This window comes from Cornus florida, unplaced genomic scaffold (genome assembly GCF_030987335.1).
Source record: "Cornus florida cultivar Cherokee Brave unplaced genomic scaffold, ASM3098733v1 CherokeeBrave_3.0.0_Hap2_Chr08, whole genome shotgun sequence".
Classification (NCBI taxonomy): domain Eukaryota; kingdom Viridiplantae; phylum Streptophyta; class Magnoliopsida; order Cornales; family Cornaceae; genus Cornus; species Cornus florida.
Window position 1 is genome coordinate 11,889,842 of NW_026775578.1, and position 25,645 is coordinate 11,915,486.

Sequence of the window (25,645 nt, forward strand, 5' to 3'; positions counted from 1 at the left end):
ATAGTTAGTACAAATTTTTTGTGTAAACTTACTCTTAACACATCAAATTTACACAATTTTTTTTTTTAACAAATACCTAGAGATGCTCTTAGCATCTGAATTGTGCAAAACTGCCACTTATGAGTGTGAAGTGTTGATTGGGTTTATTATATAAGCCTGCATAAACGGGCCAAGTTGGATTTGAACAAACAATGTATAGCCCAACTATATTTCTGAATAGCTCACAAATTTGGGTTAACTTAATATTTCTGAAGAAAAATTAAGAGAACCAAAATCAAGAAACACACTTATAAATGACTCAAATTCACATTAGTTCAAAATAACACTTGTTACATCAAACACATCACATACAAATTATACAACACCTTTCCTCAGCGTTCATACATATAATGGTACAAGTATATAGATTAAAAATACAATTTCAAATTCAACCAGAGATCTCAACAGACTTGACATCAAGCTTCTTCACTTCCTCCTTGGGAACAGTAACTGTGAGCACTCCATTCTCCATGGAAGCCTTGATTTGATCGGTCCTCGCATTCTCCGGCAGCCGGAATCTCCTCATGAACTTGCCGCCGCTGCGCTCCACCCGATGCCACCTATCATTCTTGTCCTCCTTCTCCACATTCCTCTCTCCGCTGATCTGTAAAACCCTATCGTCTTCAATTTCGACCTTCACTTCCTCTTTCTTGATGCCTGGAAGGTCCGCCTTGAACACATGGGCTTCCGGTGTCTCCTTCCAATCAACGCGAGTGTTCACCAGCGCAGACGCCTCCCTTGAAGAAGAAGAGGAAGAGAATGGGAAGTCCTTGAAGGGGTCCCAAACGTCGAGAGAGAAAGGATCGAAGACGTTGCTTCGTCGGCCACCAAAGATGCTTGGAATCATAGACATTTTTTTATCTTCTTGGAATTGAAGATTGCAAGACTCAGGAGAGAAATTGAAAGTTAATTGATTGATTGGTTGGTTGCTTAATTCGTCAAGATGCTTGTTGGTTTGCAGTTGGGGGATGTGTTGGGTATTTAAACATTCATGAGGAAGTCTCCAGTACTTTCAGGAGAATTTTTTCGGTTGCGTATCTACACGTAGGATGGAATCTTCCAGTACTTTCAGGTGAATTCTTCTCCATTTCTAATAGCATCAAAACGAACTTTCTAGAGTCGGTGAGGCCCAAAGTCATATTTTCTTATGGGCTTTTGTGGCCCAGATTCATAAAACGAAGGGGTTTCTCCTTTCTCCAAAGGACTTTTCCACCTTTAGTCGCTGCGTCTGTCTTGTGTTTTTATAACAGTGGATTTAATTATTTTATTTTGTAAGAAAAAGTTATATAGATATTTTTTCAATTTAAAAATTGAAATAATAAAATGCACCAAAAGTTTAATTTTTAAAAAAACTTTTATTAAGGATATTTTGGAGTATTTATAAAAAAGAATTGGTCAAAATTGATTATTAGTGGGCAATTTGCTACAATTTTTTTTTGCACTTTAATCTCTAAGTGCCAACTACTCTCTTTGTCTAAAAAAAAAAGGGTTAATTACAATGACACCCCTGAGGTTTATTATAATTACAGTTATATACAAGTTAGACCATTTTTGAACGATAACACCCACTAGGTTTGATAAAGTTAACAAAGACACCCCTTGCTAGAATTTTTTATCCAAACAGACCCTTAAAAGGTGAGAAAAGACTAAATTGCCCTTTAATAAAATACTAATTTTTAATTTAAAATATCCAAATCTTCAAATGACAGAATTACCCTTATGAATTCTAATTTTATATCTCTATCCTCTTTCACTGAAAACTAGAAATTTTGCCCCCAAAACCACCACCACTCACCACTGCCACCTCCACCAAAAAACGAAACAGAGAGATTGCAAATGAGTTTAGTGAGAATTATTGCATACTATTAATTAATTTCTCTGTGCCTATCCAATGTGTTTCTTCAATTTTGTGGGCAAATATATATATATATATATTTCTTGAAAGAACGAACAGGGGCAATAGTGGTAGAGAGAGTGGAGGCGGTGCCAGGCCTTCGTCAAAGCATCCACTGGCTGTGGAGACTCGGCGGCGAGCTTGCGAGCAAGATGGAGAGCATGGGTGTGAATGAACTGCGGCAAAGCGGTGACGGCTTGATGAAGCCGATAGAGACGGGCTGGTTAACTGTGGCGGTGAGTGAGGAGGGACTCTCGGTTTTGACGATGTCCACCGGCGGGCAAGGAGAACTCGGTTATGGATATCTGCGACTGGCGATGAGAGCGACGGCGAGCTCGGCCAGTGACTGTGGATCGGTGAGACAGATCTGGATGTCCACCGGCAGGGACTCTCGGCTTTGATGATGTCCACTGGGGGGCAAGGAAAAGTCGGCTATGATTTACGACCGGCGATGAGAACGACGGCGAGCTCGGCCGGTGGCTGTGGACGGTGAGACATATCCGGCGAGGGAGGTGGAGCTCAGCTGTGGTTGGCGACGGTGCTGCTATCCCAATTTTTTGTTGGACTTGGTTTTATATATATATATATATATATATATATATATATATATATATACATATATATATATATATATATATATGATGGTGTTGATGTAATAATGTATATATATAAGGGTAAAATTGACTTTTCATAAGTTATGATATTTTCTCACAAAAATGAATTAAACATTGAAGGGCAATTTCGTCTTTTTAACATTTTAAGGGCTTGTTTGGATCAAAATTCTCACAGGGGGTGTCATTGTTCAAAAAATGGCTAAGTTATATATGGCTGTTAATACATCAAACCTCAGGGGGTGTCGTTGTAATTAACCCCCAAAAAAATTGTTCCATGCGACTCACAATATTGCATGACCTACTTCAATTGCAGTTTAATATTCGTTACTGTATGCTTTTTATTTGATGCAGTCTCTATTATAACCATAATTTGAAGCTTAGATGTTTTTTTGTTGACAGAGAAATCATTAGAAATTTTAAAAACTTAAATAGTAAAGGAGAGAGAGAGACTGGTAATAGAATATAATGGAAAACGACAATTCATGTTGTCGACCTCTTTCATATGAGATTAAGACAAAGATGGTAATATGATTGTAGGGTGTGTAATGGAGCTGATCTACATCACCAGCCAAGAGTTTTAAGGAATGAATTCCTTTGGATTTATTTATAAGGGTGATTCCTGTTTCCTCATAAATTTGGCAAGGAATCATGACAATTATTGGCCACTTAATTGTTTGATAAAAAAAACAATATTTAAAATGGTCACAGTTTCTATTCTAATGCTACAAAAATGGTATATTTGCAGGCAATATTGGTAATCTATATATATAATATGTGCAGTGCTTCACTAAAATAGAGACCATAGAGAATAAGAATGGCAGTTGATAACATAGAGGCCTCATATGTGACCCTGTATTTAGAATATGCTACCTTTAGAACTTCCCAACTTATTTCCCAGAATGAATAAGTAGCTAAGCAACCTAATGCCCTGCTGTCTAAACAATCAGAATGTCAAGATATTCTCTACCAAATCATTCAAGGAATTGTAAGAAGAACCACCTTCCCTTATGGAAAGTTCAAACTTTACCTTCAAATCCATTGCCCTGTGTCTCATCTCCTCACATTCTTTACCTGCCATTAGTCTTCTTATAGCTCTCTCTATCTCTCTTCTCCCCTACTCATTATCCAATTCTAGGCCTACCCTCCATACATGGCTGACATACCTCGCGTTCATCCTTTGATCCCCAAAATATGGCCGGCATATCATTGCACACCTTCGCCAATACTTTCCAAGGTTGAATTCCAACCACTGTGGCTTCAGAAACCTCCCACTGCAACATGTGCCAACACTTCCTTCTGCGGTGCCCATTCTACAATGCAACCTCTTTCTTTAACTGCTTTCTTGAAACCTTCTGGTTATAGCTCTTGCCATCCCAAGCTGCGAACTGAACCAGGCCGAATCACCCACAAGAAAGGTTGCTTACTGTTGACCAGTCCCCAAGCTGTCTCAATTAGTTCTCTTTCATCTATGGAAGCTGCACTTCCAATGCTTATCAAGCCTGGTAATACAGCTGGTGTCCTCTTTGAGTAAGCTACTAGATGAGGGTAGGGCAATTTTGTGAAACGGACCAATTGAGAAAATTGGAACTTGGTAATGTTTCTTTAGCTGTGCAAGAAATGGTTGTTCAAGGCAGTCCACAATTTTCCAAATAATTGCTGGAGAGGTTCTAATTTTGGATAGGTTGGCTATGAATTGTAACAAGACTTCTAAATTTGAGAAATTTAAAATGGTTAGATCCTTGAATCTGAAGGGATGAAGCCCAGGCACTTAGGTCTTGCAACATTGAGTCTGTGACAATAGTACCAATCTCCTACACCCGTGTCCTTGTTTTTCCATCTCCTCTCTCTCTAGTGATCTGGGAGCAGTACTGCAGAAGAAGATTGCCTTTAGTACTAGCTAGGAAGTATATATATATATATATACACACACGTAAACGTGTAATAGAAATCATTCTGCCATAAGTCCTCATTTGGATCTCAGCATCAGAACCGAGGATGCTTTATGTTTTTTCTTGACATAAAGTGAATATGAATCATCATACTCATGATGGACATGAAATGATTTTTCTTGGCATTTCTTGAATTTGTTCTTTTATTGATTATTGATGTAAATTGGTTCTCTTCTTAAATTTACCATATATAAAGGATATATATTTGTTTCAACAGAAGCAATAGTCACACTGCGTGGATGATGACTAATATCTAAACTACACAACAGTATGTCATGCACTCCTCGTGGAAGAAGTTTGAAATCTGGTTATCAAGTGGTAATTAAGTAAAAGAATAGACTTTTGCAGCAGCATAATCTGAGTGGTGCAAAGTGGAGTGGACTCTATGATGTGCAAAGTGGAGTGGACTTTGAAACTATCAGTCAGTCCTCCTTGTAGGACTGCTTTGGTGTGGAAACTATCCCCTTTTCTTATTATCGCCAATAGTATTTTGAAGCCATGGATCAGAATGTTGTCCAAAGTACTGAGTGATACTGTCAGAACCCAGTACATAATCTTTGTTATTAGCATAACTTACTTTTGATTAAAAATGATTTACATATGAGTATTTTATATGCGCACTTAATATATGTGGTAACATGGTTAACAGCCAATTGAAAATAATAATAATAACTAATAGTAGTGGAACAGCTGATATGTTTGTGTTGGCGGACTACCATGGGTATGCATACTTAAGGCGTATGTGTTGTGCTGAAATTAGTAAATGGTGGAAGTGGTGGGATGGATATTGATGAATAACTTTAATTTATATTATTATAATAATATACTTGCTTTGTAGTTTGACCAAGTATATATATACACACACACATTTAGGTAACCTGTCAGGCCAACTCAAGCACGCATCACACCTACACGTGGATATAGATATGTATGTATGGATACAATTTGTTCCAAAAGCTTCTTTTGGAAGCTGTTACTAACCGTGGCACACATGAGTCACATAAAAGGGAAAACAAATTGAGCAGTGTAGTGACACGTGGTGTGGAGATAAATTAATAATGATATTGAAGCTTAACTTTGAAACCTCCTTGATCAGCTGACGATACTACAAAGGATGTATGGTAGTCTTTGAATAGAAAAATAGAGGGGAAAGAAGGTGAGTTCGTGCAAGAGGGAGAGAGAGAGAGAGAGAGAGAAGAAAAAGAAAAGAAATTTTTTGTTGAGCTATTACTGAAAACGTAGTAAAGGTGAAGTTTATAGTTTTCTTTACTTTATTTTGAATATTTATTGTGTGAATTCTGCATGAATAACCTGTGAGTTTTGAATAAATTGCATCTATTTTATTTATTTATTTTATTTTACCTAATTCAGATATGAAATTGGTTGAATTAAGATAACGGTTAATTTGATGCAAGTGTTGAGTTGGGATTTCGTATAAAAGGATTGTAACTACAATTTTAATTACAATTGTATACCAAGGATGGAAATTATTATGGATGTAATGAGTATTATTTATTTTTCTTTAGAAATGTTGTATAGGCAAAGAGATGGAGATGGAATTACGACAATACGGAAGGATAAGTAGATAATTTGAAAAGTAGCCAAGGTAAGTGTACGTACTCACTAGAAGTTTTTATACTTGAATGTGTTAATTGAAGTTTTGAAGATGTTGATATGATATGAAGATGCTTATATAGCATGAATGTATTATATTATATAAAGTCCATACTCTGGCCAAGAAGGTACTATATTATATAAGGTTCATATTTTGACTTGGAAGGGGAGTACTATATTATATAAGGTCCATTCTTTGGCCTAGAAGGAGAGTACTATATTATATAAGGTTCATACTCTAACTTAGAAAGAGAGTACTATATTATAATGCTTATAAAGCACGAAGTTATGTATTAATGAAATTTAATTGAAGTTATCAGATAATATTTGTTTATATTATTCTGATGTAGTAGTGTTACATTTGGGGGTGCAAGTTGGGCGGGTTAGCCCAGACAAACTCGGTTTGGGTTGGGCTCACAATTTTAGAAGCTTGGGTTGGGATTGGGTTGGAAATTCTCAACCTGGGCCCGATTCGGGTTGGCCACGGGTTAGAACCGTTCTAACCTGATCTCAACCCGAATTTGATTTTTTTAATTTTTAATTTTTAATTTTTAATTTTTAATTTTTAATTTTTAATTTTTTTTTTTTTTTTTTTTTTCATAACTAGATTTGTAACCCAAAAAAAAAAAAAAAATCATTATGTTCAAAGAAGAAGCCGTCACTAGTCCACTACCTACCGCCGCCTACCAAGTACCACCTCTGGTGCTTTCCTACATCGCCTCCGTTTTCCTCCTCCTCTGCCACCTTCTTCTTTCTCTATCTCTGCCTCCTGATGTGTTTGGGAGTGGGCATTGGAAAAAAAATGTAGCGAAAGTGTGTTGTTTGGTTGTATTTTTTTTTCCTAACAAATCTTTAAATTGATTAATGCCGAGGAGAATTGAATGATGTAAAGAAGTGGTTGTGTTGTTTTGGGGTGGGTGGTAAAAAAATAAAATTTTTGATTTGGTCAATTGTTTTTGAAACCCAAATTGAAGATTTCAAGTCTTTTTATTTTTTATTTTTTTGGGAGAGAAGAAAGAGGGGCTTAATATTTCTAGGGTTTGATGAGATCCTTTAGATGTCAGATTGGACGGTTATAATTAAGTTATAATTTTATTTGAATGATCAATTATGGTGGATATGTGTAAAAACGCAGGTAAGAGAGAGAGATATTTCAAAATAATAATAATAATAGTAATAACAATATGTCAATCCAATTAATCTGCCAAATAAAAAAAATATACACTACGTTTTCAATATTTAAAAAATATCAATAAAATCTACATATTTTGCATTTGCAAAAATATTTTAAAAATCTTTTTGAAATTAAATTCAAATAGTAAAAAAAGGGAAAAAAAAATTAGACCCACTGTTTTGAAAAAAAGAAAAGAAAAAGAAAACGGGTTAACCCGGATAACCCGTCCGACCTGTGAATATTCTGGTTGAAGCCCACGGGTTGAAGCCCAGATTTGTGTTACTTTGGGCCGGCCCAACCTAACACGAAATTGGGTTGAGGTCGGGTTCGGTCTGGGCTGGACTGGGCAGGCCCAAGTTGCACCCTTAGTTGCATTCACTGGGGTTAAAACGTACTCCTTGCATATCTATGTTTTTCAGGTACAAGGTTTGGTTGCCACTATCATGTCTAGGGTTTTGGGTGTGAATGTGGGAAAGGAACACTAAAAAGTCTTTTGTATAAGATGTAATTATTGTAATAGGAGTTGGTAGTATAATGTATAATTAGTAGTTCAATTTTGTCAGAATTCGCACAACGGGCTTATGGTTTGTTTTTATTTATAAACTGTTAAGCATACTCTGATGTATGATGATGTCACCTATGTTTGTTGTTGGCACAGTTGGTTAGATGCATTTCAATTGTTCAATTTATTAATTAATGTAAATTGGGTTGGGGTGTGTCAACTTTTGGTATCAGACCTTAGGTTTTCTAGGTTTTCTAGGTTCTGGAGGTAGTAAGAGTCTAAACTGACAGTGGTAGTAGGAAGTGTGAAGCAGAGTCATATATTTAACTTGATTTGATACTAACAAATAAGTTGAAGTGGATGTGTATAATATATATATATATATATATATATATATATATATATATATATATATATATATATGTTGTTATATTTGAGATTCATTGCAGATAATAAGTAATGGAAGAAGGACATAATTATCATGGAACCGAGGAAAAAGCTTCTTATGTTCTTGTTGAGGCTAAAGTGGAACAATCTGTTCAGGGTAATATGGGAAGAGAACAGGAGCAGTTAAATGACTTACAGAAAATGGAGTGAGCTATAGCACGATTGGAAGAACAAAATGAAAGGTTTATTACAAATCAAATCATGGCACAAACAAGGCAAGAGATGCAACAGGAAGGAAAGAAAGGCTCAGATCATAAAAGGTTTATAAAGTTAACATCCCCAGAATTTTCAGGCACTACAAAACAGAAGAAGCAGAAGGGTGGGTTAGAAAGATGGAGTTTATATTTGCGATAATGAATGCATCAGAAGACAAAAAAGTAAATTTGGCTACATTCATGTTCAAAGACGAAGCCAGTTATTGGTGGGAAACAACAAAACATTTGTTGCATACTCTAGGAGAAAGAGAGGTGATATTCTGGAATCCGTTTGTGAAAGCTTTTTATGAAAAATATTTTCCTCCAGTTTACAGAAAGCAGATGGAGCGGAAGTTTATTCTCCTAGCACAAGATAAAATGTCTGTAGCCGATTATGAAGCTAAGTTTACAGCTCTATTGAGGTTTGCACCTAAGTTTGTACAGGATGAAGAAGATAAATGTATGAGATTCCAAGATGGTTTAGAAGCAGCTGTTAAATCTAGAGTTTCAATTTTTGAGGAGAAAAATTACAATAAACTTGTGAACAAAGCTATGATTGCTGGAAAAGATGTGAAGGAATTGTAGGAAAGAAGGGAGCGATATAAAAGAAATAGATTTGAGCCAACACAGTTAAGTGGAGGTGAAGCAGGATCTTCGAGTCAAAGAGGTCAGAAGTCACAGTATGGAAGGGGAAGGGGTAGTGAATTTCAATGGCAAACATCAGGCATTAGAAGAGGTCAAGGGTTTTCTGAACACCAATTTGCACAACATTTGGGGGGCATGGTACTAGTAGAGGGTGTTTTCAGTGTAGAAATGAAGGTCATCAGAAGAAAGATTGTCCTGTATTGAAGACAGAAGAGTGCTATCATTGCCATCAACCGGGTCATCGGAAAAGAGAGTGTCCTATGTTGATAGGAGTGACATCAGTGGGTAGTGTTGCTGGATCTGGTAGAGGTTTTGCACAGGGGAGCTCATCAAGAGGAGGTAGGGGTGCTCCAAGTGGTTCACAAACCCAGGGAAGAATATTTGTTATGACACTTCAGGATGCTCAAGCGACAAAGGAAGTATTGACAGGTACACTTTCTATTTTGGGTAGAAATGTTACTATGCTTATTGATCCTGGATCAACACATTCATTCTTTGCATCATCAATTGCTATGCATTTGGGTAAACCACTTTCATCATTAGATAGTAAATTGTTTATTTCTACACTAATGGGGGAAGTGGTAGTGGTTGCAAATGAATATCGGGATTGTGTATTGCAATTGGGAGATAGACAGTTAAATGCAAATTTGCTATTGTTGAGTATACCAGACTTTGATATCATTTTGGGTATGAATTGGCTATTTGCGTATCATGCTTCAATAGATTATTTCCGGAAAGAAGTTATATTTCAGGTACCAGGGGAGCCATAATTTAGATTTAAGTTTTGTAGTTTGACCAAGTATGTATATATACATACATATAGGTAACCTGTTAGGCCAACTCAAGCATGCATCACACCAACACATGTATATAGATTTGTATGTATGAATACAATTTGTTCTAAAAACTTATTTTTGGTAACTGTTACTAACTGCGGCACACATGAATCATAGATGGAAAAACAAATTGAACACTGAAGTGACACGTGGTGCAGAGATAAATTAATAATGGTATTGAAGCTTACCTTTGAAACCTCCTTGATCGGTTGATAGTACAAATGATGTATAATAGTCTTTTGAATAGAAAAACAGAGGGGAAAAAAGGTGAGTTCCCGTAAAAGAAAGAGAGAGAGGTGGAAGAAAATTTTTGTTGGGCTATTACTAAAAACGTAGTAAAGGTGAAGTTCATAGTTTTCGTTACTCTATTTTGGATATTTATTGTGTGAACTCTACATGGATAACCTGTTAGTGGGTTTTGAATAAATTGCATCTATTTTATTTATTTATTTTATTTTACCTAATTCAGATATGAAATTGGTTGAATTAAGATATAATGGTTAATTTGATGCAAGTGTTGAGTTGGGATTTCGTATAAAAGGATTGTAATTACAATTGCATACCAAGGTTGGATATTACTATGGATGTAATGAGTATTATTTAATTTTTTTTAGAAATGAATATGACATGGTTATAATCTTGTATAGGCAAAGAGAATGAGACGGAAGCTACTACAATATGGAAGGACAAATAAATAATTTGAAAAGAAATCAAAGGTGAGTGTACTCACTGGAAGTTTTATACTTAAATGTATTAATTGAAGTATTGAAAATGTTGATATGATATGAAGATGCTTATATAGCATGAATATATTATATTATATAAGATCCATATTTTGGCCAAGAGGATAGTACTATATTTTATAAGGTCTATACTTTGGCTTAGAAGGAGAGTACTATATTATGATGCTTATAAAACATGAAGTTATATATTAATGAAGTTCAATTGAAGTTATCAGAGAATATTTGTTTATATTATTATGATGTAGTAGTGTTGTATTCACTGGGCTTAAAACTCACTCCTTTTATATCTATGTTTTTCAGGTACAAGGTTTGGTTGCCACTGCCATGTCTAGGGTCTTGGGTGTGAATGGAACAGAAAGTCTTTTGTATAAGATATAATTATTGTAATAGGAGTTGGTAGTATAACGTGTAATTAACAGTTGAATTTTGTCGAAACTCGCACAATAGGCTTATAGTTTGTTTTTATTTATAAACTGTTAAGCAGACACTCTGATGTATGATGATGTTACCTACGTTTGATGTTGGCACATAGTTAGATGCATTCCAATTGTTCAATTTATTAATGTAAATTGGATTGGAGTGTGTCAGATCTAGAGGATAGGGGGTGGTTTCAAGACAGAGTATTGTTTGGACTCCTCCTCAAAGAAAATGGCTGAAGATAAAGTTTCAAGAAAGTATTGTTTGGTCTCCTCCTCAAAAAGAATATGTAAAGATAAATTCTGATGCTGCTTTTAATTTAAAGGTTGCTGGAAGTTGTATGTAGACTCTTTGGCGTGAGTTCTAAAAGGTGTGGCTATTTATTTGGTGAATGTTGTTGCCGTTGTACTGCTGAGGCCATGGTGTTGAGGAAGGGTTGTGTTTGAGACTGATGCTGGGGTGATTTCGGTAATAAATCCAGGGTGATTTAGGAAATTAAACCTCGCCTTTCCCCGTTGTAGCTTTTGTTGTGGTTGATGATTTGATCTTCCAAGGCAAATTTAGAGTTTAGGATATATTCCAAAGAGAAAATAATGGAGCTGCTATGGCTACCTAGGCAATGTCTATGAAGTATGCAAAGATGTGAGTGTAGGGATGTTAATTTAACCCGCTCCTTTGGGGGCTGTTTCGCTCCTGATGGGATGGATTTGGGATCATCGGATTAGGGGTTAATTTGAAAAGAGAGTTTAAAATCTGCAAAGTCCCAAATCCATCCCGATTAATAATTATTAATATATAAATAAATATTATTTTATTAACTGTAATAGTTCTTTTTCATTTATTTCTTATGATAATTTTAAAATTTAATAAAATTTTTATTATTATGATTGTTAAATATTTTACTAAATTATAAAAAATTTACAAAATTTATCATAAATTTATTCAAGTTTAAATGATTTTTTATTTTTATTTTTTTAATATATATATTAGAACGCCCTAAATCCAGATTAGGGAAACAACGACGCCAGATTAGGGAAACAACGACAAGTCCTAAAAATGGACGCCCCATCCTGTACACACCTCGTTGACATACCTACTTAAGTGTTTTGAAGACTTGTTAGTATCGTAATAGGTACAACGCAAATAATCTATGCAGCTTCAACATATCTTGGCCAACGTAATTTTAAAAAAAGAATAGCCTATTCTTTTGTATCTCATATGGGTTTCATAATTATAGGAATAAGCTCTAAAACCGATACGGTACTCAATGGAGCCATTTTACAAATAATCTCTCATGCATTTATTGGTGCCACGCTTTTTTTCTTGGCAGGAACGTGTTATGATGTAATATGCTCTATGGTCGTGAGAGAGAAAAAAAAAATTGGCTATGGTCAACTTTCTGCAATTTTTGGTTGATAAATATCAAATTTAATTGAAAAAAAATACTCAAAACTTTTTGTGACGGGCACACATATACACCTCCAAGGCCCGGTGTACCTATCATTTTGTTTATTATTTTTAAAATAAGTAAAACGTTTTAATGTTAATACACAATTTATTTGATTACGTTTAAATTTTATTATTTTTAAAATAAGCCAATTCCAGAATTTTTGTTTTTGTTTTTGTAGAGAATCAAACATTTACACTAGGTAAAGGTACAAATTAAAGGAAGCGAAAATCAATAAACACAATAATAAAATTCAAATTCACAAAAACTAAAAATAACACTGCCAAATAGACATTATTACATCAAACATATATATTTTTTTCTCTCGAAAGTTACATCAAACGTCCTACAAACACCACAAAACTAACAAAGACCTTCCCTATGCATTCTTACTTATATCACATTATTGTAGATTAGATTTGAAGTTAAAAACACCATTCAATTGAATTCATCCAGAGATCTGAACAGCTTTGACATCAGGCTTCCTCACTTCCTCCTTGGGAACAGTAACAGTGAGCACTCCATTTTCCATGGAGGCCTTGATTTGATCGGTCCTCGCATTCTCCGGCAGCCGGAACCTCCTCATGAACTTGCCGCCGCTGCGCTCCACCCGATGCCACTTGTCATTCTTGTCCTCCTTCTCCACGTTCCTCTCTCCGCTGATCTGTAAAACCCTTTCATCTTCGATTTCGACCTTCACTTCTTCTTTCTTGATCCCTGGAAGGTCTGCCTTGAACACATGGGCTTCTGGTGTTTCCTTCCAATCAACGCGAGTGTTCACCAATGCAGAGACCCCGCTTGAAGAAGAGGAAGATAATGGGAAGTCCTTGAAGGGGTCCCAAACGTCGATAGAGAATGGATCGAAGAAGTTCTTTTGACGGCCACCAAAGATGCTTGGAATCAAAGACATTTTCGATGTTCTTGGATTAAAGATTGCAAAACTGAGGGTTAATCGATTGATTGGATGCTCGCTTAATTCGTCGAGATGCTTGTTGGTTTTGCAGGAGGGGATGTGTTGGGTATTTAAAGATTCATGAGGTGTTTCCAGTGCTTTCAGGAGAGTTCATCTATTGCTCGCATATGTACGAGGGAATCTTCCAGTACTTTCAGCTGAATTCCTCCCTTATTTGTGATTGTATCGAAACGAACTTTCTAGAGTTACTGTGGGCCTTTTGCCCCAATTAACATAGTCCTATGGGCTTTTGTGGCCCATACTACATCAAACCAAAGGTGTTACTCCAATTTGTCCAATGGGCCCTTCACCCTGGACTTGATTTATTTTAAAGTAGAATAATAATATTCCGAAGCTAGGGTTTGAACAAAATGAGAAACTCCCGCAACAATTCCAGCTATGTTTGGTGGGCATCCAATTGACCCTTTAAATTTGGAATTATAAATAATTTATTACAAATTTTGAACTAAACTTTTTTCAATTTCAAATTCAAAGCATGAATTCAATACTTTCAAAATATTCCCTCTATCTCAAATTAAGTGTAGTTATTTGAAACTTTGATACTTAATTTGGGACGACACTTGATTTGAGATGGAAGGAGTACCTAAGGAGCCTTTGATTCTGAGGGAGTATTTAACGAGGGAGCCTTTGACTCCCCCCTTTAGTCCAACCCTTTGGTAAAACATACAAACTCATATAAGATGATAACCTACAGACTCATATGTCAACCTGAATTTACATTTTAGAACTTCCCAATTTATTTCCCAGAATAAATTGATTGAGAGTTTATCCATATTGCATAGAAACAGTTGGTAGTTAACAACAAATAAGTGGCTGAACACTCTAATGCCCTGCTGTCTTGGAAATCAAATTGACAAGATATGCTCTACCAAATCATTCAATGAATTGTAAGAACCACCACCTTCCCTTATGGAAAGCTCAACCTTCACCTTCAAATCCATTGTCCTCTGTCTCATCTCCTCACATTCTTTACCTGCCATTAGTCTTCTTATAGCTGTCTCTATCTTACTTCTCTCCAATTCATTATCCAATTCCAGGCCTACCCTCCATACATGGCTCACGCACCTTGCGTTCATCCTTTGATCCCCAAAATATGGCTGGCAAATCATTGGCACACCTTCGCCAATACTTTCCAAGGTTGAATTCCAACCACAATGGCTCCAGAAACCTCCCACTGCAACATGTGCTAACACTTCCTTCTGCGGTGCCCATTCCACGATACAACCTCTTTCTTCAACTGCTTTCTCGAAACCTTCTGGCAATAGCTCTTGCCATCCCAAGCCGCGAACTGAGCCTGGTCGAATCACCCAAGAAAGGTTGCTTACTGTTGGCCAGTCCCCAGGCTGTCTCAATTAGTTCTCTTTCATCTATGAAAGCTGCACTTCCAATGCTTACATATATAACAGAGTTGGGAGCTTGCTTATCAAGCCATGTAAGGCAGCTAGTGTCCTCTTTAAGTAGGCTACTAGAGGAAGGTGGGGCAATTTTGTGAAAGGGACCCATTGAGAAAATTGGAACTTGGTACTGGTTCTTCAGCTGTGCAAGAAATGGTTGTTCAAGGCAGTCCATATTGTTACAAATAATTGCTGAAGACATTCTAATTTTGGATATGGTGGCTATCAGTTGTAACAAGACTTCTAAATTTGGGAAATTGAAAGTGGTTAGACCCTTGAACCTGAAGGGATGAAGCCCAGGCACTAGGTCTTGCAACATTGAGTCTGTGACATTAGAAACGTTTCCATATCAGAGAATTTTGTGGGCTGTAAAAATATAGTCATATATATGTATGTATGCAGACATAGAAGGTGTACTCTCCCTACTTACTGACACAGAAGGCATCATTTTCAAGGCAACTTTTTGTACCTTACTAGTAAGATTTCTTTATATGATACAGACAATTTTTTAGCTATTATTATTTTTTGCTCACATATTCAGAGTATCAAAAATACATAGAAGCATAAATAGAGGGTTGGGAATAGACAAGAACCTTTTGGGGGGATGTAGCCCTCTGCTTGAAGTTGCGGATAGGTAACATGAGTGAGCATAGTAGCAGCGCAGTATGTCACTAGGACAATGGTTGGAAGCTTTAGATGGTTAGCGGCCGCTTCTGCCATGTACATGGCAGTATCATATATGACACATGCAATCCTTTCTTTCTCCCCTTGTTTCATCATCTGAGCCAAGCTTTTCTGGAGAGGTAACTCTAAATTAACATTTAGAGCTGTTATGAGAGAGATGAAATCTACAGAGGAGATATCAACATCATGATTAGATATACAATCCTGTATGGGTAGGAAAGTGAAATTAGGATGGTTGGAAGGGTTTGGAGAATTGAATTGGGTGTGAGCAATTGTTATAGAGAAGCCTGTGGAGTGTAGGATTGTGCCTAGCTGAAGCATTGGGTTTAAGTGGCCTTGTAATGGAAATGGGACTAGCACCAATCTACTACACTTCTGTCCTTGTTTTTCCATCTTTCCCTCTCTCATCATCATGTGTGAGCAGAATGATTCCCTTTAGTATTAGTTTGAAAGTCTTTTTTTTTTGTATGAACATGTATTAGAAATCTTCCATAAGTCGTCATCTGTAATACTATATTACTTACTAGATGACAGAGAGATAATTTTGTTTATATCGAGTTGATGGTGAGTCACAATCAATATTATGTAACTTATATTACTTCAAGATATCACCATGCTTTATGACATTGGACTTTTTTGACAGGATGTGCATATGAATCATCGTAGTTATGATTGACATAAATTTCCAAGAACTTGATTGAAAGCAGGTCTTGATCTTGTTCTTTTTTGCAGGATTTACGGGTGGGCCTTGTAGACTTTATTTCTTACAACTGTAGCATCAAATTTAGTCTCTTCTAGGCTTCCTGCCATGCTAGAAATCTATAGAACAGAGTTTTTGTTTTTTTTTAAAGGTAAAAATAAAATATAAAAGGCAGGAGTTAACCTTTTTATTATTTTATTTATTTTTTTAATACTGAATCATTGCTCTCTTACAAAATATAAAACTTTTGAGTCCAATAAAGGGTTACTATATCTTTAAATAAAATTTCTGTAATAGAAGACATAAATTTGACATCAGATAAATATTTTTCCCTGTAATATTCTCCACTCTTCTTTTTATTTTTATTTTTTATTTTTTATTTTTATTTTTTGTTTCTTTGTTTGTTTTTGTTTTTGTTGTTTGTTTATTTTTGTCAAAAGTCATCAAAATTGAACTCATTCCCTCTACCTCTTACACACAGACAGTCAGACACACACACTAATTTAGTTTGATCCCTTCTTGTTAACATTGCAAATCCTTAATGCAGCATAGAAAGAAGTGAAGGTCTAAACAGGTATAACAGACTCCATGGATAAAGTAGAAAAACAGTTTAAATCTTTGAGTTGCAACTAGGCATTAGACAATGAATGAAAAGATGATTTCTTTGAAGTCATTCAAGGGATTGTAGGAAGAACCACCTTTCCTGATACAAAGCTCGGCCTTCTCCTTTAAGTCCAATGCTCTCTGCCTCATTTTCTCTCCTCCTTTATCTACCATAAATTTTCTTTCAGCTCTCTCTCTCTCTCTCTCTATAGACTATATTCCCTCTCTCCAAATGCTCTCTAGGTCTATCATTCATAACTCAGGTACCTTGCATTCACTGTTTGGTTTCTGAAACATGGCCATGTGCAAATCATTGGAACCCCTTAGCAGATACTTTCCAAGGTCGAATTCCAACCACAGTGGCTCCAAACCTGTCCCACTGCACCTTGTGCCAACACCTTTCATTCAAAATGTTATGATCAGAGGATAAACGGGTTTGGTTATTGACTCCTAATGGAGATTTGTCAGTCAAATCTGCTTATCGAGCGGCTATTAAGTTAAAGAATAGCCTTTTGCAGCAGCATAATCTGAGTGGTGAAGAATGTAGAAGAGAGGGACAGTTTTTAACCGAACATATGGTCTCTATATGTTCTGCCAAAAGTTAAGCATTTTTTGTGGTGATGCATGCATAATAAAGTTGCTGTTCTAGAAAATCTATATTGAAATAATGTAGTGGACTCTTTGACGTGTGAGATGTATGGGGTGGACCTGTTGTGCAGGTGTTCTAGGGCTGCTTTGGTGTGGAAACTATCCCATCTTCTTAGAATTGATGTGCTTCAGTTGATTCTGGTAAATGAGAGCTAGAAACGGTTGAAATTTGGATGGAAAGTGATGGTCAGAGATGGATATTGGAAGGGTTGCTGCTTATCATCATCAAGAGTATGTGGGAGTTATGGATCGGAATGTTGTTCAAAGTACCGATTCAGGGGATAGGGTGGTTTCAAGATACAGTATTGTTTGGTCTCCTCCTCAAAGAGATTGGGTAAAGATAAATTCTGGTGCTGCTTTTGACTTCAGGTTGCTGGAGGTTGTATAGTGGTTAGAGACTCCCCGCGCGCGGGGGGGGGGGGGGGGGGGGGGGGGGGGGGGGGCTCATGGTGTTGAGGAATGGTATGGAGCTAGTTATGAATTGGAACTTTGTAAAAGTGTGTTTGGTACTGATGCTCAGGTGATTTTGAAATCTGTTATAAATCCTGGTATTTCCCCATTGCAACTTCTGTCTGTGGTAGATGATTTGATCTTTTGGGTCAAGACAAAGCCATTTCAGGTGTGTTCTCATGGAGAAGCTCATGCTTTGGCCGCCTAGGCAATGTCTAATGGAGAGAAATGTGAGTGTTTTGATGTATTAATTCTCTTTGAGTTTGAATAATTATTTTCTTGTCTTGAAAAATAAAATAAATTTAAGGGTATGGTCAACTTTCTACTATTTTTGTTTTCAGTATTATATCATATATAATTGAACAAACAATACTCTCTAAAATTTTTTGTGAGACATGCAACCAGAGGTCCACAAAGTCTCTTTATCAAGAAACTTGGGAGGCACCCATATTCACTCCCCCAACTCAAGGGTGTACCTATTGTATTATCATAGTTGTTCTTCCAATAGCTAAAACTTCATTTGCAGAGAATAGTCGAACATTAAAATAAAGAAACACACACTCAATAAATGAAGCTCAATTTTTTATTTTACAAATGAAACTACGTTTTTTTTTTTTTTTTTTTTTTTTTTAAATTTTTTTAATTACTATTTTCTATTTTAAAAATGAAACTCAAACTCAAATTCACAAGAATTGAAAATGACACTGCCAAAAAGACTATTACTACGCTTATTACCCACCACAAGTACACAACACTAACAAAGGACTTTCCTCAGCTTTCTTACATCACACATGGTATAGATTAGAAGCTAAACAATTCAATTCAACCAGAGATGTCAATAGCCTTGGCATCAGGCTTCTTCATTTCCTCCTTGGGAACAGTAACGGTGAGCACTCCATTCTCCATGGAAGCCTTGATTTGATCGGTCCTGGCATTCTCCGGCAGCCGGAACCTCCTCATGAACTTGCCGCCACTGCGCTCCACCCGATGCCACCTGTCATTCTTGTCCTCCATCTCCACATTCCTCTCTCCGCTGATCTGCAAAACCCTATCATCTTCAATTTGGACCTTCACTTCTTCTTTGTTGATGCCCGGAAGGTCTGCTCTGAACACATGGGCTTCCGGTGTCTCCTTCCAATCAACGCGAGTGTTCACAGTGCAGAGACATCCTTTGAAGAAGAAGAGGAAGGGAATGGGAAGTCCTTGAAGGGGTCCCAAACGTCGAGAGAGAAAGGATCGAAGACGTTGCTTCGTCGGCCACCAAAGATGCTTGGAATCATAGACATTTTTGATGTTCTTCGAATTGAAAATTGAAAAGATGAAATTGAAGGTTAATGGATTGATTGGTTGCTTGCTTAATTCGTCAGGATGTCTGTTGCTTTTGCGGAAGGGGATGTGTTGGGTATATGAAAATTCATGAGGGAGGCTCCAGTACTTTCAGGAGGATTCTTCTTTCTCTTTGCTGTGTTTGCAAAAATCTACAGAACCTTCCAGTACTTTCAGGTGAATTCTTCCTATTTCCTTTATGATAGCTGCAAATTAAACGAATTTTCTAGACTCAGTGAGGCCCAGTTGTATATATTACTATGGGCTTTTCTGGGCCAGAACCTACAAAACGGGACCAGGATCCTCTACGTTACCCCTCCCCTTCGCTTCTATCCGCTGGTAAATCAATCGGCCACGTCAACTGGAAAAAAAGAACAGCAAGACCATATAAAACGTATGGTTATTCCAGAAAACGACCAGAACAGGAGAAGAATTATAAGAATATATATATATATATATATATATTATTTGCTAATTTTGCTTCTCTGGGCGTGCATTTCAGGCGAACTTTAGTAAAATGATTGCATTAATATCCTTGGCACCGAATCTTATGAAATTTTGAGAATAGAGTGATTTGACTAACAAGAAGAGTAAATTTTTTTTCATCAATTTATAGCCAATTATTTTTTTATCTGAATCCAATGTGGGACAAATAACCCATCCGAACTAGCGCACAGGATCAAGGATTGAGTCTCTGGCTCTGATATCAACTATAATGGATGGGCGCATATCCATTCACTCAAAAGTTCAAGCTGTTGGGTAATATTGTATACCCAATCACTTTCCCATCCTGATCTGATGTGGGACAAATGACCTTTTGTAACATTCTCTCCCACCTGAACTCGCAACGCCCTTTTTCCGGTCGGGCCACCTTGCCTATCTAGGGTGTTTCACCAGGATGCCTTCTGAGACTGGGTGCTTGGTGAGCGCTTACCCATTTATCCAAAAACTCAAATTATTAAATAGTACTACATGCTAACATATTTATATCTAATCACTTTTTCATTCGGGTATCATGCGAAACAAATAACCCTTTTAATACCTGCTGTGTTGTCAATGGACAAGATACGCTCTTCCAAATCATTCAAGGAATTGTAAGTAGAACCGCTTTCCCTTATGGAAAGCTCAACCTTCACCTTCAAATCCATTGTCCTATGTTTCAACGCCATATATATATATATATATATATATAGGGCTAAAACTTAAATTGCAGATAAGAATCAAACATTTAAAGATAAATTAAGAAAACCAAAATCAAGAAAGACGCTCAAATGAACTCAAAATAACTACTACTTTCATTTAACACTTATTTCATCAAACATATATATATTTTAAAAGGTATTATTTCATCAAACATATTGCACGCAATACTTTTATTTATCTATTTTTACTAACGCAATGCTAAAGAAATACATTTCCTCAGCATTCTTACAATAATTTTCTCAGGATTCTTACCATCATTACATCATACACATGGTATAGATTAACAACGGAATTTCAATTCAACCAGAGATTTCAACAGACTTGACATCAGGCTTCTTCGCTTCCTCCTTGGGAACAGTAACAGTGAGCACTCCATTCTCCATGGAAGCCTTGACCTGATCGGTCCTGGCATTCTCCGGCAGCCGGAAACTCCTCATGAACTTGCCACCGCTGCGCTCCACCATATGCCACCTGTTGTTCTTGTCCTCCTTCTCCACATTCCTCTCTCCGCTGATCTGCAGAACCCTATCGTCTTCAATTTGGACCTTCACTTCTTCTTTCTTGATACCTGGAAGGTCTGCCTTGAACACATGGGCATCCGGTGTCTCCTTCCAATCAACACGAGTGTTTACCAATGCAGACACCTCGTTTGAAGAAGAGGAAGAGAATGGGAAGTCCTTGAAGTTGAAGGGTTCCCAAACGTCGAGAGAGAATGGATCGAAGACGTTGCTTCGTCGGCCACCAAAGATGCTTGGAATCATAGACATTTTTTTTCTGTTCTTGAATTGAAGATTGCAAAACTCAAGAGTGGAGATTGAAGGATTGATTGGTTGGTTGCTTGCTTGATTCGTCAAGATGCTTTTATTGGTTTTGCTGCTGGGGATGTGTTGGGTATTTATAGATTCGAAAGGAATCTTCCAGTACTTTCCGTAGCCGTTGCGTTTTTTTGGATTTAGGAGGGAACCTTCCAGCACCTGCCGGAGATTTCTTCCCATTTTGTGATGGCATCATAACGAACTTTCTAGAGTAACTGTGGGCCTGTGGTCTCAATTAACATAGTCCTATGGGCTTTTGTGGCCCACATTACACAACAAATTACAAAAGGGTTCCTCCAATTTGTCAAATGGCCCTTCAGCCACACACTCTCTCCCTGTCTTTGGGGTGATTTATTTCTTTTATTTTTATTATTATTATTTTTTTCTGATCAAGGTGTTTATTATTATTATTTTTGAAAAATAATTTTTACACGGAATACTTGAGAGAGTCTGACAATCACTCACTTCACATTTTAGAGTGGCGATTTTTAGGAAGTTTTCTATAATTGTTTGATTCATATGAGACTGAGTCTATATGGTATTATTAAAAGTGTTTTTTTTTTTTTTTTTTCCAACACGTACACATTACTGGGCTTGGAACTTGACCTATGCGAAGAAATTGCCTTTCCGAGAATTACACTATTTCATTTTTAGAGTAACATTCTTTCCGAAAGCGAACGATTTGGTTCCTTTTTGAACCCGCCTAACTGAAGACAACATTTTGGAGGAAGTATATTTGATTATACAAATCTATTAGTATGGAAGTAAACACTTGCTTGCGTGCTTACTGTCTTTTGATAGCATTTTTAGATCAAGAAAATGGATGTGTCTAACACCTTGCCAATAGTGCTACACGAGAGACCATTTTCTAAATTAACAACCAAGTCATCTTTTTGATTTGCAGGAGAACGTGAATTCTTGTGCATCCAATGAAATGAATATCTCTTAGTCTTGACCTAAGAGCAGCCAAGAAGAGACATGGTATATTTTGATGTGCTTTTTTTTCTTCCCCTCCTTTTCTTCTAAATTTTCATTCGTTGCTTTACTGTTTTTTCTAGGGCATTTGATTTGAATGCAATGAAATTTAAATAAGAAAAATACATTCCAATTATTTATGCTTGATCAAATGGTAATCATTATGTTGAGTTACACATCTATGTGAAGTGAATATTACTAGAGTGAGTTGGTTCTTTTGTGAATTCTTTTAATTCCAGATTTTGAATTATTATTTTTCAAATAAAGTAGAGGGTTCTATCTAAAGTTCATTTGTCATATAAAATGTTTATTTCATCACGTGGTTATACTAGTTTTGAATAAATGTACGGTACAAACAATCTTTTACATTTTACTCACTAAAATAGAGACTATAGAGAATGAGAATGGCAGTTGATAATATACAGACTCATATGTGACTCTGTATTTAGAGTATGTTACCTTTAGAACTTCCCAATTTATTTTGCAGAATAAATTAACTGAACTAGTGTTTATCCATATTGCACTCTAATGCCTTGCTGTCTTAGCAATCAGATTGACAAGATATGGTTTACCAAATCATCCAAGGAATTGTAAGAAGAACCACCTTCCCTTATGGAATGCTCAACCTTCACCTTCAAATCCGTTGCTCTTTGTCTCACCTCCTCACATTCTTTACTTGCCATTAGTCTTCTTATAGCTCTCTCTATCTCTCCTCTTTCCAACTCATTATCCAATTCCAGGCCTACCTTCCATACATGGCTCACGTACCTTGCGTTCAACCTTTGATCCCCAAAACATGGCTGGCATATCATTGGCACACCTTCGCAAATACTTTCCAAGATTGAATTCCAACCGCAGTGGCTCCAGAAACCCCCCACTGCAACATGTGCTAACACTTCCTTCTGTGGTGCCCATTCCACGATACAACCTCTTTCTTCAACTGCTTTCTTGAAACATTCTGGCAATAGCTCTCGCCATCCCAAGCCACGAACTGAACCAGGCCGAATCACCCACAAGAAATGTGGCTTACTGTTGGCCAGTCCCCAAGCCGTCTCAATTAGTTCTCTTCCATCTATGGAAGCTGCACTTCCAATGCTCACATATATAACAGACTTTGGAGCCTGCTTATCAAGCCAAGTAATACAGCTAGTGTCCTCTTTAAGTAAGCTACTAGAGGAGGGTGGGGCAATTTTGTGAAATGGACCCATTGAGAAAATTGGAACTTGGTATTGTTTCTTTAGCTGTGCAAGAAATGGTTGTTCAAGGCAGTCCACAGTGTTACAAATAATTGCTGAAGACGTTCTAATTTTGATTGTGGTGGCTATCAGTTGTAACAAGGCTTCTAAATTTGGGAAATTTAAAATGGTTAGATCCTTGAACCTGAAGGGATGAAGCCCAGGAACTAGGTCTCGCAACATTGAGTCTGTGACAATAGTAACATTTCCATATCAGTGAAATTTGTGGGCTATAAAAATATAGACATATATATGCATGTATAAAGATAAACATAAAAGGTGCTACTCTCCTTCGTTGCTGACACAGAAGGCATTATTTTCAAGGCAACATTTTGTACCTTACTATTAAGATTTATTTGTAATTAATATATGGTATGGACAATTTAGCTATTATTATTGTTATTCTTGGTCCTTCCCTTAATTATAACACTAGATATTTACATTATTCAGAGTATCAAACAATACAAATAAACACGAATAGAGGGTTGGGAATAGACAAGAACCTTTTGGGGGAATGTAGCCCTCTGCTTGAAGTTGTGGATAGGTAAAATGAGTTAGCCTAGTAGCAGCGCTGTTTGTCACCAGGACAATGGTTTGAAGCTTTAGATGATTTGCTGCCTCTTCTGCCTTGTACATGATAGCATCATATATGACACATGTGATCCTTTCTTTCTTCTCCTCTTGTTTTATCATCTGAGCCAAGCTTTCTTGGAGAGGGAACACTAAATTAACGTTTAGAGCTGTTATGAGAGAGATGAAATCCGTAGAGGTGGCGTCATGATCAGTTTGTCCATCCTGTATGGGTAAGAAAGTGAAATTAGGATGATTGGAAGGGTTAGGAGAGTTGAATTGGGAGTGAGCAATTGTTATAGAGAAGCCCTTGGAGTGAAGGATTGCGCCTAGCTGAAGCATTGGGTTTATGTGGCCTTGGAATGGACATGGGACTAGCACCAATCCACTACACCTCTGTCCTTGTTTTTCCATTTCTCTCTCTCTAATGATCTGCAATCAGTGCTGCAGAAGATTGCCTTTTTGTACTAGTATTAATCCTTAGGCTTCAGGAAATGAAATTGCCTTTAGTCAACCCTAGGAAGTCTTTTTTATGTATAAACATGTATTTGAAATCTATCATAAGTCGTCATATGTAATACTAAATTACTTCTAGACGGCAGAGAGAGAAATTTTTTTTTATATATATTGTTGGTGGGGAGTCACAATCCTGATTATATAACATATATTACTTCAAGATCACACCATGCTTAACATTGGATTTTCTTGACCTGATGTGTATATGAAGCATCGTAGTGATGATTGACATGGAAATCTTCAAAGAACTTGTTTGGAAGCTGTAGACACTAAAAATTTAATGGACATTGGTGTTGATAAATTGACCCATTCAATATGGGTTTAATGTTTAATTAAATTGTTTAATTGGTCCAAGCTTGGTCCACTTAAATTATTTAATTAGCCCAGCCCAGATAATTAAATGGAAAGATAATTATTCCTAATAAAATATATTTGGAATAATTATTTCTAAGCATAATTATCACAATATAACCGGCCCGGCCCAGTTATAATTTTATCCTTATCAGGAGATGACACGTGTCATCATCTTATTAATTCAAGAAGCCTATAAATAGAGGCCTAGAGGAAGAAGAAGGGATACACAAAGTCAGAATTCAGAAATCTAGACACGTGTTAAGCATGGATTCCAATTGATACAAGCCTAATGGCAGCAAATTTGATACAAACTCTTGATACATCAAATTCTTCATCAAAAACAGTCAAAGACATGCCATTCTTCATCAAATTCCACGGTGATTCAAGATCAAGTCTGTGTAGCCTTGGATCCAACCAACCAACAAAAAAAGGAGATTTAATCAGAGGACCAGTTCTTTCTTTTGTAAAGAATATTACAGAGGATTGCACCTCAATTTCTCAAATTAATAAAATTATATTATTTGCTCCATATTTTGTTTCTATTGCAGACTTACAAAATTCATGTGTACAGACGAATCATAGGAGGGTCGATTAGACTTGATTTCTTACCAATGCAGCAGCAAATTTAGTCTCTTATAAGCTTGTTACTGTCTTCCTAGAAATATATAATCATAGTTCTTTTTA

At 36.6% G+C, this 25,645-nt stretch overlaps 5 protein-coding genes and 3 pseudogenes across 5 annotated transcripts; 1 reads left to right on the forward strand and 7 right to left on the reverse strand.

Moving 5' to 3' along the window:
* Positions 1-261: 261 nt before the first annotated feature.
* LOC132269386 (18.2 kDa class I heat shock protein) lies at positions 262-1,047 on the reverse strand. Its single transcript, XM_059770568.1, has one exon. The coding sequence runs from the start codon at positions 890-892 to the stop codon at positions 428-430; it is 465 nt and encodes a 154-aa protein (XP_059626551.1). The 5' UTR covers positions 893-1,047; the 3' UTR covers positions 262-427.
* A 2,443-nt stretch (positions 1,048-3,490) lies between these two features.
* LOC132268445 (UDP-glucose iridoid glucosyltransferase-like) lies at positions 3,491-4,593 on the reverse strand (annotated as a pseudogene).
* Positions 4,594-8,245: 3,652 nt separating this feature from the next.
* Positions 8,246-9,012, forward strand: LOC132269722 (uncharacterized). Its single transcript, XM_059770977.1, has 2 exons — positions 8,246-8,379; positions 8,526-9,012. Exons 1-2 carry the CDS (start codon positions 8,246-8,248, stop codon positions 9,010-9,012), a joined length of 621 nt encoding a protein of 206 aa, XP_059626960.1.
* Positions 9,013-12,809: 3,797 nt separating this feature from the next.
* On the reverse strand, positions 12,810-13,634 carry LOC132269387 (17.5 kDa class I heat shock protein-like). Its single transcript, XM_059770569.1, has one exon. The coding sequence runs from the start codon at positions 13,423-13,425 to the stop codon at positions 12,964-12,966; it is 462 nt and encodes a 153-aa protein (XP_059626552.1). The 5' UTR covers positions 13,426-13,634; the 3' UTR covers positions 12,810-12,963.
* Positions 13,635-14,333: 699 nt separating this feature from the next.
* On the reverse strand, positions 14,334-15,980 carry LOC132269391 (UDP-glucose iridoid glucosyltransferase-like; annotated as a pseudogene).
* A 2,552-nt stretch (positions 15,981-18,532) lies between these two features.
* On the reverse strand, positions 18,533-19,601 carry LOC132269388 (17.5 kDa class I heat shock protein-like; annotated as a pseudogene).
* Positions 19,602-20,575: 974 nt separating this feature from the next.
* On the reverse strand, positions 20,576-21,489 carry LOC132269389 (17.5 kDa class I heat shock protein-like). The gene has a single exon (XM_059770570.1). The coding sequence runs from the start codon at positions 21,261-21,263 to the stop codon at positions 20,796-20,798; it is 468 nt and encodes a 155-aa protein (XP_059626553.1). The 5' UTR covers positions 21,264-21,489; the 3' UTR covers positions 20,576-20,795.
* A 1,123-nt stretch (positions 21,490-22,612) lies between these two features.
* On the reverse strand, positions 22,613-24,505 carry LOC132269390 (UDP-glucose iridoid glucosyltransferase-like). The gene is made up of 2 exons (XM_059770571.1): positions 24,025-24,505; positions 22,613-23,709 (listed from the first exon to the last, which is right to left on the reverse strand). The coding sequence occupies exons 1-2, from the start codon at positions 24,503-24,505 to the stop codon at positions 22,835-22,837; spliced, it is 1,356 nt and encodes a 451-aa protein (XP_059626554.1). The 3' UTR covers positions 22,613-22,834.
* Positions 24,506-25,645: the final 1,140 nt, after the last annotated feature.